Source organism: Microtus pennsylvanicus, chromosome 17 (genome assembly GCF_037038515.1).
Source record: "Microtus pennsylvanicus isolate mMicPen1 chromosome 17, mMicPen1.hap1, whole genome shotgun sequence".
NCBI classification, from domain to species: Eukaryota; Metazoa; Chordata; class Mammalia; order Rodentia; family Cricetidae; genus Microtus; species Microtus pennsylvanicus.
Window position 1 is genome coordinate 27,421,186 of NC_134595.1, and position 12,931 is coordinate 27,434,116.

General features: G+C 53.8%; 1 protein-coding gene across 13 annotated transcripts in view; it reads left to right on the top strand.

The window, feature by feature from the left end:
- Positions 1–12,931, top strand: part of Kif1a (kinesin family member 1A) — an 88,427-nt gene that overhangs the window by 38,632 nt on the left and 36,864 nt on the right. For 7 of the 13 annotated variants that reach the window (XM_075952114.1, XM_075952115.1, XM_075952106.1 and 4 more), the window contains 13 exons: positions 727–869; positions 1,324–1,350; positions 2,519–2,652; positions 3,840–3,919; positions 4,237–4,312; positions 5,901–5,980; positions 6,416–6,522; positions 7,506–7,589; positions 10,076–10,256; positions 10,327–10,399; positions 10,577–10,670; positions 11,561–11,709; positions 12,056–12,234. In XM_075952114.1, the coding sequence (XP_075808229.1) occupies positions 727–869; positions 1,324–1,350; positions 2,519–2,652; positions 3,840–3,919; positions 4,237–4,312; positions 5,901–5,980; positions 6,416–6,522; positions 7,506–7,589; positions 10,076–10,256; positions 10,327–10,399; positions 10,577–10,670; positions 11,561–11,709; positions 12,056–12,234 (1,407 nt within the window). The remainder of the gene's footprint in view (positions 1–726; positions 870–1,323; positions 1,351–2,518; positions 2,653–3,839; positions 3,920–4,236; positions 4,313–5,900; positions 5,981–6,415; positions 6,523–7,505; positions 7,590–10,075; positions 10,257–10,326; positions 10,400–10,576; positions 10,671–11,560; positions 11,710–12,055; positions 12,235–12,931) is intronic. The other 6 variants (XM_075952118.1, XM_075952109.1, XM_075952110.1 and 3 more) reach the window with 1 other exon arrangement.

Consider the following 12,931-nt stretch of genomic DNA (forward strand, 5'->3'; position numbering starts at 1 on the left):
AGCACATGCCTTTCCATGTCCTTTTGGGGCACATTCTCTAGGAACTCGGAGGCCAGCAGTAAGGTTCCGGAGCTCTAAGGTGTTCATGGCCTGTTCTGCCCCTGTTATATATACTTTAGGAAACATTTCAGGGGGGTACAGAGCCCTGTAGCTCCAGGCTGGAAAAGCCATACTTCTGGCTGTGGGAGTGGAGGACTTTAAATTAGCAAATAAGGTCCCATGAGCTCTCCCCAAATCTCCCACTGTGAGGTGGGCATTTTGGGATGGGAAGCCTGGGTGCAGGAGGCAGCTTGATTGCCTGGGTTGGGAATGTCTGGCCTATATAAAGTGTACACTTCCTGTGGAAAATGGAGCCTGTGTCATGGAAAATTCCCGGGTGCTTCTGGGATGGCAGATAGCACGCTGTTCTAAAGTGGTCCTCTCTATCTGGGAATGTCAGACTCAGGTCTAAGAGTATCAGTATAGGGTAGGACAGCGTGCTGTGCCTTCTGTCCCCCACACCGCAACCTCCTAAGTAGATAAGAAAGGCTGGACTATCTCACCAGTGGGACGCTCTTGGCCACTGGTCCCAACGGCTATCCTTTAGAGCAGTGGGCTGATTTCTCGTTCTGCCAGCCTAGGTCAAGGATTTTCTCCCCAGCCTGAACTCACCAAGCAGAGCTCCGAGCACCCCTGGGTCTGCTCTGTGGACCCATCCCCCAACTCCTTTATCCCTTTGCTGCCCAGATACGCAGACCGGGCCAAGCAAATCCGCTGCAATGCCATTATCAACGAAGACCCTAACAACAAGCTGATTCGAGAACTGAAGGATGAAGTGACCAGGCTACGGGACCTGCTGTACGCCCAAGGTCTTGGCGATATCACCGACAGTGAGTGTCCGTAGCAGTCTGCCCTGGGTAGGGTAGGGGCCTCAGATGCCTCATGCCCTCTCTCCTGTGGCTGCCTCCTACCCTTGTGCTGTTCACAGTAGCCACAGTTGTCGGGAAGTGTTGAAGCTGCCCAAAGCCTCATCCCTCCTCCAGCTCCTGGGCAGAATGCCTTGGGGTGGGAGGCCGGGGCGGGCAAGGACAAGGCCAGGTTTTCTGGCCTTGACCTGTATGGATTGCATGGTTTGGGTTTGGAGCTGGCCCAAGCAGGCCAGGGAATATTTCTTGGAAGCCCCCAGGCCAGCTGCGGCGGCTGGGACTTTGAGGGGTCCTATGTCCCTACATTGAAAACCTCCTTTCCCCTGTGCTATTCACTCTGTGAGATGGGTACATGGACCCTTGGGGACAAACTGCTCTGTTTCTCTGTCTCTTCCTCCCCTGCCTGCCCTCCCCATAGCCAACACTGTGCCCGGAGGACCCAAATGTGTGTATTCCCCATTGCTGCTCTGCACCCCCGCTTTTATCCCGGCCATGGGGGCCACAGGGCAGCACGGGTGGGGAGGGAGGTCCCACCACCCTCTCCTGCCTCCCCCATGAACGTTTCTGGTTCATCCCTCCCTGTCTGCGTGGGAAACTGAGGCAATAAATAGGCAGAATGCAGTCAAGAGTGGCTGGGCTAGACTTCTGAGCACCCATGGGCCTAGAAAGGCCGGATGTTAGAGCCTGAGGACTTGGGGGGCCCCCAAGGCCATGCTATCCTGGCTCTTGGCCCGGATCTACCTCTGTCTGCTCCTGCTCCACCTAGCCCCACATCCGTGTCCCTGAAAGTTTCTTGAGGCTGAATATAGCAATGGTTGCTGCCGAGTCCTTCCCCCACAGTATCTCTTCCATCCTGGGGTTCACTTCCCCAGTACCCCGTGCTGTCCTGTGTTGGCTGCTGCTTTGCTGTGTGTCTGCTTCTACTAGAAAGGGCCTGGCACGTCTCCTCCAGGTGCCATAGCCCAGCCTCCCGTCTGTAAGGGTGGTGGAATTCTGGGGTGGTGGAAGAGTAGGGGCTCCCTCGTGAGTGTCCTCCTCACACCTTCTCCAGGTAGTCTTTGGGCCCATTCTGGATTCAGTGGGATGATGAATACAGCTCAGCTCACAGTAGAGCCCATGCACAGAAGATGACAATGAACCTTGGGGAGTAGGGGGGACAGGTGACCGAGTGAGCTGAGGTGAGCTCCTGGCCTCAGGTGCAGGATGCTGTGAGGTGGCTAACAGGCATGGGCCTCGAACACAGGTGCAGAGTCTGCAAAAAGGCCCCAGTCAAAGGGAGGGTGGAGTGGTATATGTACAGAACGGGGATGGGTGCTGTTAAGGGAAGAGAGGGCCCGTGGGTCAGGCCAGGCAAGTGGCAGGGCCGAGGGTAGCAGGAGACCTTGCATGCGCTTGTCCTGGGCAACTGGGCCAGGCTGCTGTGCCTTGCCTGTGCTTCCTATTTCTTGCCTTCTCCTGACCCCGCCTCTTGCTTTCTCCAACTGCTTCTTTCTCTTCTCCCCCTCTTTCTCTATTGCCTTCCCTCCACGTCTTAGACATGTCTGACCTTGAGAACAGTAACCATAACGGGGGCGGGGCCGAGCTAAGCCAAGCCCCTAACAATCTCTTCACAGTGACCAATGCCCTGGTGGGCATGAGCCCCTCATCTTCGCTCTCAGCCCTGTCCAGCCGTGCGGCCTCTGTGTCCAGTCTCCACGAGCGCATCTTGTTTGCTCCAGGCAGTGAGGAGGCTATTGAGAGGCTGAAGGTGAGGGCCACCTGATCCAGGGCACCCCTGGGTGGGTGATGGGCATCAGCCTGTAGGACAAGGTAGGCTTAGGGAGGTGAGAGCAGACTCTTGCCTGTGACCTCTGGGACACCCCTTAGGTATGGCCTCACCTCTCAGGAGCAGCGTGATATAATAATGCAAGTCTCTGGCATGTGGCCAGCCTGGTGCGCTGTGGCCAGCCCACCCAGAGCAGCCAGAACAGCTAGTGCCTTCAGGCCCCAGGCTGAACCAGGTTCAGATAATGAACAGAGCCGCTGGGCAGTGAGTAAGTACCTTGAAGGTTCTTAGACCTCTCTGGATGGCCCCGACCCTGACTGCTAGGGGAGGGAAGCCCAAGTGTGGAATGTCAGGCCGGGGCTCACGCCTGAGCAGGCGCTGGCACAGGGAACAGTGGACTGTGTGGTGACTGAGGTGGGGGGTGTCCTGTCCCAGCAGCACCTCTATAGTGCCTCCGTGGGTCCTGGCAGCTCCGTCTGGCATCTGTCCTGCCGAGCTGCTTTCATCAAGAAGGGAGGTGTATGTTCAAGCTCTTAGCCACTTCCAGGCTGTTGGTTTTTCCTCTCGGATGAGGTCCCTGCTCCCCAACACTGTGCTTGGCTAACTCCAGCCTCATACTCCCTCTGAATGCAGGGTGGTCTACACAGAGAGCCCAGCCCCTGTGGGCTGAGGGACCAGGGAGACAAGGGACAGAGGCTAGTGTGAGGAGTAGTATAGGGTGACCAAGAAGCAAGGAGCATAAAGCTCGCGAGATGTGGGATAGATGACCTGTTTGGGACTTGGGGGCCCAAATGAAGTTACAGTTGGGGCTAGTGGCTAGGACGTAAGTGGGAAGGGAACAAGGGCCAGTGCCACTGATGAGAAGTGAGGCCATGTCCTTAGAAGGGGCTATTTTGTTTGGAAGCTGCTCCCAGTGTTTTCCAGGGGCACTTGCTTCCTCTCTGCTCCTGATTTAATTTGCTGTCCTTGTGCTATGGGGTGTGTTCACAGGAAAGTCTGTTGTACTTCACCTTGATCCCTCAGAATCTCACAGGCTGGGAAGCGCCTGGGTGTCTGAGCCCCAGGGCTCTGCATCCTCTTTCCTGACTCCCCTACATCCTTGAACGCCTCCCCCCACATACATGCAGACACTCCCTGGGATCTCACCATGCTCTGTCTCACTCCCCCAGGAAACAGAGAAGATCATTGCTGAGCTCAACGAGACCTGGGAGGAGAAGCTGCGGCGGACAGAAGCCATCCGAATGGAGAGGTAAGCAGGGGGAGGATGAGAACAGGCCTGGGGGTGAGTGAGAGCAATCCTTGCCTCTAGCCCTGGAAACCCAAACCCTGGGGGAGATTGCATGCTAGCTGTGGGACAAGTCTATACTGTCTGACCCAGGCAGCTAATGTGTGGCACTGGCTCCTGGCCATCACAGCCTTGAAGAACAGAACTGTGGGTGAGCCCGGTCCCACGGGTGGACGCTGCCCGGGCACTGCTGATAGTTCCTGGTTGGTGGGTGGGTCAGACAGGGTGGGGCTAGTCCTGGAAGCGTCTGAGCTTGTGCTGACCGTAGCTCTGTCTTCCAGGGAAGCTTTGCTGGCTGAGATGGGTGTGGCCATGAGGGAAGATGGTGGCACTTTGGGTGTGTTTTCTCCCAAAAAGGTAGGAGCTGAGTAGAGTGCCAGTGAGGACAAGGTGGCCCCACTGCTGGTGGACGTCAAGTGGACGTCAAGTGGGAGGGTCTGGGGGAAAGTGTAGTAGGATGGGGCTCTGGCTCAGGCATGAAATGGCCTTACTTAGACTTTCCATTGTGTGGTGGGACATCCTGGTGGCTGGGTGACATCATGTGGGGCTCTGAACTGTTTGAGGTTTAGACTGGATCCTCAGGACTGGAACAAGACTTGGGGGTAATGTCCAGGCTGCAGAGCTGAGTGTTGTGGGCCTATCCGCACCCTGAGTCTGCTACTTCTGGAAGCTTCTGGCCTTCCTTCCCAGAGCAGCTCCAAGTCCAGGAGGATGGCGCTGGTCCCCAGTCATAGCCAGTTTCTAGGCCCTGCTTTGTGTTGAAGAAAGGCACCTTGGGGGAAGTGGAGTTAGCGGCTTAGGCATCTGAGAGACAGAGCCAAATACCCGTGGTGCAGCCTCCCTAGATTCTGCTGTGCTGCCTTGGCCTAGGACTGCTTAGAAACAATGTATCACATGACAGCTTGAGGTGGCAAGCTGGGGGACATGAAGAGAGACCCAGGCCGCCAGGTCACTGCACACACACAGAGTGGGTGAGGATGGTTGGTGTCCGATGGTCAGAACTCTACACCCATGCTTGAAAGTGCACTTGGATTTATAGTTTAGCATGGCAGTGACTTACCCCAGGGTACCGTGAGGGGGAACAGGAAGCAGTCCCGTCCTGGCACCTCTTCCTTGTTATAGGTCCCTCATTTAGAACACAGATATAAGGTGGCTCCAAAGAAGCTCGCAGGAGGGGACTGAGGCAGGAATGACCTAGGACAGGAGGCAGAAGAAAGCTGTCAATGGTGTGGGAGACAGGAGGTAGACACCTTGACCTGGAGTTGGGATGCTAACATGCAGGTCCTGGGTTGCTCAGTGATGACTCCATCAGTTGATTCTTCCCAGGCCTCCAGGGAGACCCTTCTTGGCCAAGGCCCTCGTTCTTCTTGCTGATAGTTTCGCTGGAGAGTCTTTAGTTCTCGGTTGTCCCTCTGAAATGAGCTTCCTGGACCAGCCTTGTGTGGTGCAGAGTCAGGGGCCTAGGACTCTTGAGACCAACCCTGGAGCCCTTCGTGCACCCTACACATCCAGGACTTCCAAACACAGATTCCATCTAAGCTTTACCTGGGTCCTCCAAGAACTGGGAACTGGGTCTCCCAGAGCTCCCTGCAGCCCAGCTCCCCACAAACTATTTAGGCCCCACCAAGCCTGCTGTTTTCAAGATGGGCTAAGCCTGGGCCTGGAGCTTTATTTGTCTTGCATTTTTCTGACGAGGAGCTGCCAATCTGTGAGGCCAGCTGAGCTTGGGACTCTGGAGCTCTGGGTGCCCTACTAAAGGTTCCCTGGGGGGTCCTTGTCCTCCATGTCTCTTTTCTTCTCTGCCGGGCTGGGTAGAGTATTACGTCCCCAACAAATCCGGTTCTGAGAATGGTGGTACTTTGGTGTCTGAGCAGAGGGCACGTGGGATAGTCACTGTGAGGACTCTGTTCCTCCCCAGGAGAGTGACCTTTTTGTTTCTTCCCAGACACCTCATCTTGTCAACCTGAATGAGGATCCGTTGATGTCAGAGTGCCTCCTCTACTACATCAAAGATGGAGTCACCAGGTAGGTGCTAGATGGGTTGTCAGGTAGAGGAAGGGTAGCCAGCTGAGGGGATCACAAGGTGAGGGAGCAATAACATCTCCAGCCAGCCTGGTTCTAATGGGTTGGGGTGTGCGGGTCCCCTGTTCCCACTATCCTGTGCTGTCCCTTAAGAGCTAAGTTGGGTATTAGCCCTATGTAGCCCATAATGCTTTTTAAGTGTCTCTAGGGGCCATCTGGATTTCCCTATAGCCGGGCTGCACTGGGGGTCTCTTGCCTACTCTCATTTCTCCATATTCCCACAGTTGATATATCCTGGTATTTTAAAATAAAAACAAACACGAAACAAACAACAGCAAAAGCCATATGGGCATCCCTAGGAAGCTGCATGCAGAAGTAAGTCGGGCAGAGTGGGTGTGCCGGGGCCCTAATGCTATGCCACCCATGATTCCTCAACAGAGTGGGCCGAGAAGATGCAGAGAGGCGGCAAGACATCGTCCTGAGTGGGCACTTCATCAAGGAGGAACACTGCATCTTCCGGAGCGACTCCCGGGGAGGTGGAGAAGGTAGTGCCATCCTGCCTCAGTCCACCACCTATCCTGCCCCCATATTGCTGATCAGGCATCAGTGAGACCTAAGTAGCTCAGCCCTCGAAGGGTAGGGCGCTAACCATCCATTCAGCTTCTCAGCTCTAACCATGCTTCTGGACAGAACTCTATGAGCCTTGAGGACAGATGAGTGATTAGAAAGGTGTTTGGGAAAGGCCTGCTGACTCCTGTGGCCATGTGACTGTTGCTCTGGGGAGCCAGCTGCCTTGAAGACTGGACCCCAGGGTCATGGTGGGATGCTGGGACAAGGAGGGTGTTGAGTATGTCAAGTAAGCAGGCAGGGATGTGTATGGTCAGAAGGACAACGGGCCACATAGATGGAGCCCACTCAGAGCATGCTCCCCTGTTGGCTGGGTAGCGGCTGTCTGTTTTCTCGGCTTGCCAGCACCCTGCATGGTGCTGTCTCAGTGCTGCACCAGGCCTGTGTGCTGGTGTGCAGACACTGGGTCCATGCCTCTGCCGGTGTGCAGGGCTGGAGTCCTAGCCAGAAAGCATCTGACCATCCTTAGACTTGTGAATCTATTATTGGATCCCTGCCTTGGGATGGTAGCCCTAAATGGTGCTGGGGATAATTGCCACTCCTAGATTTTCCTGTCCACAGATTCCTATTTCTCTCCTGTGCGGATGAGTCAAAGGAATCTAGACCCTCCTTTTACATGGTAGCTGATCTCGCTCTTCTCCACTTAGAGACCTACCTGAATAAGAACATGAGAAGTCAAGCCTAGCATGGCCTCCTCAGCTTTGACCTTGGCTCATGTGTCTCCGTTTTGACATTTTTCCTCCTTGACTAAGTGATGGGACCCTTGGGTTCATCCAGGGGTCATGACCAGGTTCTATGGCCAGCCGGAAATGAGGAACCTGACTGGTGCCTGCCAGGGGCCAGTAGAGCCGAGCCACTGAAGTAACGGCTTCTTACAGTGTCCCTCTTATCTGTCTTGCAGCCGTGGTGACCCTGGAGCCCTGTGAAGGAGCTGACACGTATGTCAATGGCAAAAAAGTCACTGAGCCCAGCATCCTGAGGTCAGGTATGGCTGGGAGCACTCGGGGACTGCAGGGTAGACAAGGCGAAGCCTCGGTGCTCGTCCTTCCAGGCACTGTTTGCTCCCAATGAAAGGCAGCATTGCTATGAGCTGGACCTGAGACTAGAAAAGCAGAGGGGTTCCCACTCACAGGATACTGGGTTAGTTCAGAGTGAGAAGTCAGAGTGGGAGGTCCTGAATGGTCACCTTGTTGGGCTATGCTCAGGAGAGAGGGCAGGAGACAGACAGATGGTTGGCCAAACTGTGGTATTACAGAATGGTCAGTGTGGGACAGGTGAGCGCCCTCTTCAACACCCGTTTCCTGGGATTAAATACTATAATTCCCACCCTGCTGCTATAAAAACCACACACATGGAGGTGTTAAAATCTCTTTCAGGAAAGTCATATAGGATATATAAGGTGGGTCCCTGGATGATGTAGCTCTCGCCTGCATGATGGGAGGCATGGATGTTCATGGGATTGAAGACAGAGCTGGGCAGATGAGTACAGAAATATACACACATGTATACGGAGACATCTCAAGGCACTGACTTACAGGAGCACCCGTCACCATCTGTTGCTGAAACAGAGCATCCAAGGAAACCATTTAGGGGAAAAGGATTGCTTCTGGCTCACAGTTTCAGAGGCTTGAGCCCATCTTCACTGCTTTGGGCCTGTGGTAGTCAGAGCATCATTGTGGGAGGGTGGGTGAAACAGAGCTGCTCACCTCTCAGTAGCCTGGAAGCAGAGGCGAGAATAAGAAGGTTCTGGAAACAGACACACCCTTCAAAGGCATACGCTCTATTTCCACCAACAAGCCCCACCCTCTGGTCACTCACTCATCCTCCAGTGAACTCACAGATAATCGACCAGTGAAGTTAGTACTCTCATGATCTGATCTCCTCTCAATAGCGCCACTGGCTGGACCCATAGCCTTCAACATATGAACCTTTGAGGGAGACGCCGTACTGAACCCACAGCATTCTACTCCTAGTCTCCCAGGCTGTACCCATCTCACAATGCAAAGTGTATTCCGTCTGTCTCCAAGAGTCTCCACACACCTAAAGTTCCATCATCGCTTAGGAGCCCAAGTGTAAAGGGTCCTCTTAGACTCAGGCCAAACTGTAGTGAGCCCATGTAACACCAAAATGGAAATGACACACTTCTGGTACATGATGAGTCAGGGTGTACATTCCCATACTGAAGGGGAGGAAAAGAAAATTAGCCAGGAGGAACGGGGCTAAAGCAAGACAAAAACTCAGCAGGGCAAACATTAAATCCCATAGCTCCATGTTTAGAAGCTAAGGCATGTGGTGTATGATGCAAAGTTCAAAGGCCTCAGTAGCCTCATCCCTCTGACCTCTCCCGCTGTAGCCTACGAGGCTCATCTGGAAGGCTATGCTGTGGCTCATGGCTTTCTTTAGAAGATGTTCTGTGTTCTGGGCATCTCTAGCATGCTGGGGTCTTCACAGAAACACAGTATTTACTCTCATGGCTCTATACTCTTTCCTCTCAAGGTCTGCCTGTGAGATATATAATTTCTATAATATATATTTAATATATTATATATTATAAATATATGAAAAAAATATATAAAACTGACCTCTCCAAACTTACATTGAAATCTGTTCGGAAGCCTCTGTAACTACATAACTCTAGTGGTTCACATATCTGCAAAATCATCATCACTTGGACAATGCTAAACCCACTGCCAGCTTGAGCTGTATCTGGGCCTGCTTGTGTCATGGCTGCAATGGCCACTGAGTGCCTGGATGATTAGACACAGGGAAGTACTTCCTGAGACAGCCTGTGCACACACCTCCCTTGGCTCTAGCATGTCAATGTGCTTCTTTTCTACTAAAACTTCCAAGATTTTAAAATCTTTCTGCTCTGGTTGTTGCTCCCCAATCTTACTGTAAACCTGGCCAGAAGCAGCCGTTGAAGTCCATGCCATAGCTGCCTGGATGCTATGCTGCCTTGAAAACCCTTCCACCAAGTTAATTAGTCCAACACTTTCAAATCCAGCCTCTCCCACGGTCTTAGCACATGGACAACACGTAGCCATGTTCTTTGCCAGGACATAGTGTGAATAACCTCTAGCCCAAGTTCTCATGGAATCCTGTTCTCATCTGAAACCTCACGAACAGTCTTACATCTGATCTCCAATCAGTGTTCCAATCCTTTGAACTTCACCTTATAGCATCCTGGGACTTCTATAGCCTGTGTCTCTAAACGTTACCAATCCCTCCTACAAAACCTAAACCACATAGTCAAGAGGATAGATTTGGGAGACAACAAAGGGGCCCATTCCAAGGAGAAAGGTGATTTGGAGCCAGGGTTTGAGGGGCTGGATGCTCTTCCCGAGGTGGGTGATGCTAGGATACCCAGGCAGATGAAGTACCTGTACCCTTTTCTCCCTTCTCCTTCTCCCACCCTCGAGGGCACCTGGAACCCACAGGTACCCCAAGGCTGCTTTTGCCTCCATCTCCCAGGGAACCGCATCATCATGGGCAAGAGCCACGTGTTCCGTTTTAACCACCCCGAGCAGGCCCGCCAAGAGCGTGAGCGAACCCCCTGCGCAGAGACGCCCGCCGAGCCAGTGGACTGGGCCTTTGCCCAACGGGAACTGCTGGAGAAGCAGGGCATCGACATGAAGCAGGAGATGGAGCAGAGGTGAGGCGTAGGGGCAGATGCCTGCCTGCCAAGTCTCATGGCCTTGTGTTCACCCGATGCTCTCTTGCAGGCTCCAGGAGCTGGAGGACCAGTACCGGCGAGAACGGGAGGAGGCCACATACCTGCTAGAGCAGCAGAGGCTGGTGAGAATGTGCACCCCGCTTTCCAGGCCCCTATATGCTCTTGCCCACCGGGAAGGCAGCTCTCTGCTCCCTCTGGCCGTGCTCTCTGCTGGCCGGGTCCCTCCTTTGCACTCCAGTGGGCTAGGGTGAGACTGTCTCAGTCGATGGTAGAGACACAGGGCCTCCCTATCTCTTCAGGACTATGAGAGTAAGCTGGAGGCCCTACAGAAGCAGATGGATTCCAGGTACTACCCAGAGGTGAATGAGGAGGAGGAAGAACCAGAGGATGAAGGTAAGGACTCAAGATGGGCTTGTCTCCTAGCAACAAGGCCTGAAAGAGCAGGTCCCAAGTGGCTCTCTGGAGGTCTGAACTTTTGCCCTGGGAAGTAAACCTCCTTCATTCAGGGTACTATCCTATAGGCAAGGTTTGGGAGGCTGGACTGGAGCAAGTGACCACACGTCTCATGCACACAGACACATGTTTGTTCATGGGAGTGGGCCAGAACCATGGGTGCTGACGAGAGCTCTCCATGTTTACTGTGTGGTGTGTGGAGACCACCAAAGGCCTGGCTCACTCTGCACCTCAACTAAGGATTCCCCTTTCCAGAAGGGCTTCGTGAATAGAGGATGTGTGAGCCTCTACTCCGCCCTTCCTCTTCCTCTCCCAAGAGTGTTCTTCCCCACTGCCAGCCCCGCAAGGCAGGTGTGGCTATCACTGGTGATATGGCCTCTGACCTGCTTTGACTTCCAACCTATTAGGGAAGCTCATTGGGGGGGGGGCACTTAATCTTTGGGTGATCTGGGGCATTTCCACATTTCTTATTTGACTGGTCCTTCTGTTTGGGTCTCCTTTCTCCACACCAAGAGGGCTTAGTATGAAATCAGGAATGCGAGCATGGGGACCCCAACCCAGTATGGCAGGGACTGATCGGAGGAGCCTTTATCTGGGGAGAGAGGGCTGGAACCCAGCCAGTCTTCCAAGTTAGCCTGCCCTTCAACATCTATCTCTGGCTACGTTGACTACGGAAGGGCTACTCTTTATTCAATAGACCAGCTACAGTGTGGACCAGGTCCACTCAGCTGGTCCTGTGATGTTGCCAAGTCATCTTGATCTTACAGGACTCAGGTTGTGGTAGGCTATATTATGGCTTTCTTTGATGACACCCATGGCTTCTCCCATAGTCCAGTGGACCGAGCGGGAGTGTGAGCTGGCATTGTGGGCCTTCCGGAAATGGAAGTGGTACCAGTTCACTTCTCTACGTGACCTGTTGTGGGGCAATGCCATCTTCCTGAAGGAGGCCAACGCCATCAGCGTGGAGCTAAAGAAGAAGGTGGGAATCCATCAGAGGAGTTGGGTTCTTCATGAGTGATGGGCTAGTTGTTTATAGTCACAGCTCAATACCAGCACTCAGCCAGCCCTAGAGCTGACTGGGGCTCTTGCCTGAACCAGGTACCCAGTGTGGGTGGTTGAAGGAAGCCCTGGAACTGGGCTTGGGAATCAACAAGTCATGGTGGGGACCGGGGTTGGAGTGTCGACCATTTTTCAGTGACTGGTTGAATAGTTTGGTGAACTATACAATATAGAGCTGCAGTCTCGGTGGCGTGGGGAGAAGCTCCCTGGAAACCTGGCTCCCTCTCAGCAAGGAGTGGATGAATGAGCATCTTCTCCCCTTATAGGTCCAGTTCCAGTTTGTCCTCCTCACAGACACCCTCTACTCCCCACTGCCGCCAGACCTACTGCCTCCAGAAGCTGCCAAAGACCGAGAGACACGGCCCTTCCCCCGAACCATTGTGGCAGTGGAGGTCCAGGATCAGAAGAATGGGGCCACCCACTACTGGACGCTAGAGAAACTCAGGTGCCTCTGATGGGCGGTGAGGTGGATGGTGGATGGGTGTCTTCCTGGGGACAGAAGCAGACTGGGGTGTGCTTCACAACAATGCCAGTGTGTCTCCGGGTGTGATGTTTTTGTTCCGCTTCTGAAGGAGCACTCAGGCAGTAGAGGGGACTGGAGGGTGGCTTAGTGCCTCCAGTCAGGTCTGTGCCAAGGACCTTAGAGTTCGGGGGTGGGAGGGGCTGGCTTCTCTACTCTGCATGCCTGAGGGAAATCATCCCTTCAGCCCCCAGAAGACTGAGGATCAGGGCAGGTGGAAGGGCATCGGTAGTGACCCGCCATTCCTGAAGTTTTCCACTGCTTGTGTGTTTGATGAGTACTTCTGCCTCCTTAGACTCCTCCCCAAACTCATGCCAAGTCTTCATGTGTGAAGATGACTGGGTAATGACTTAGGCATCTGCCACGAGAGGAATAGAATGTACTCACAGCCCTGGGAAGAGAAGGCACAAGACAGGCCCATGACTGGGCATCAGTGCGGGCTAGGAGTGAGAAAGCCAGGGTGTTCCTGGGACTGCTGAGGAAAATGTGGAGCAGCTGGTCTCTGTGGACCAGCTCCCTGAATTAGGCCAGCCTTGAGCAAAGGACCTTCCTAGTTTCTCGCTGTCCTTGGCAATTGAAGGCAGAGAGAACACTGGTCAAGTACGTGAGACCTTAGGAAGAG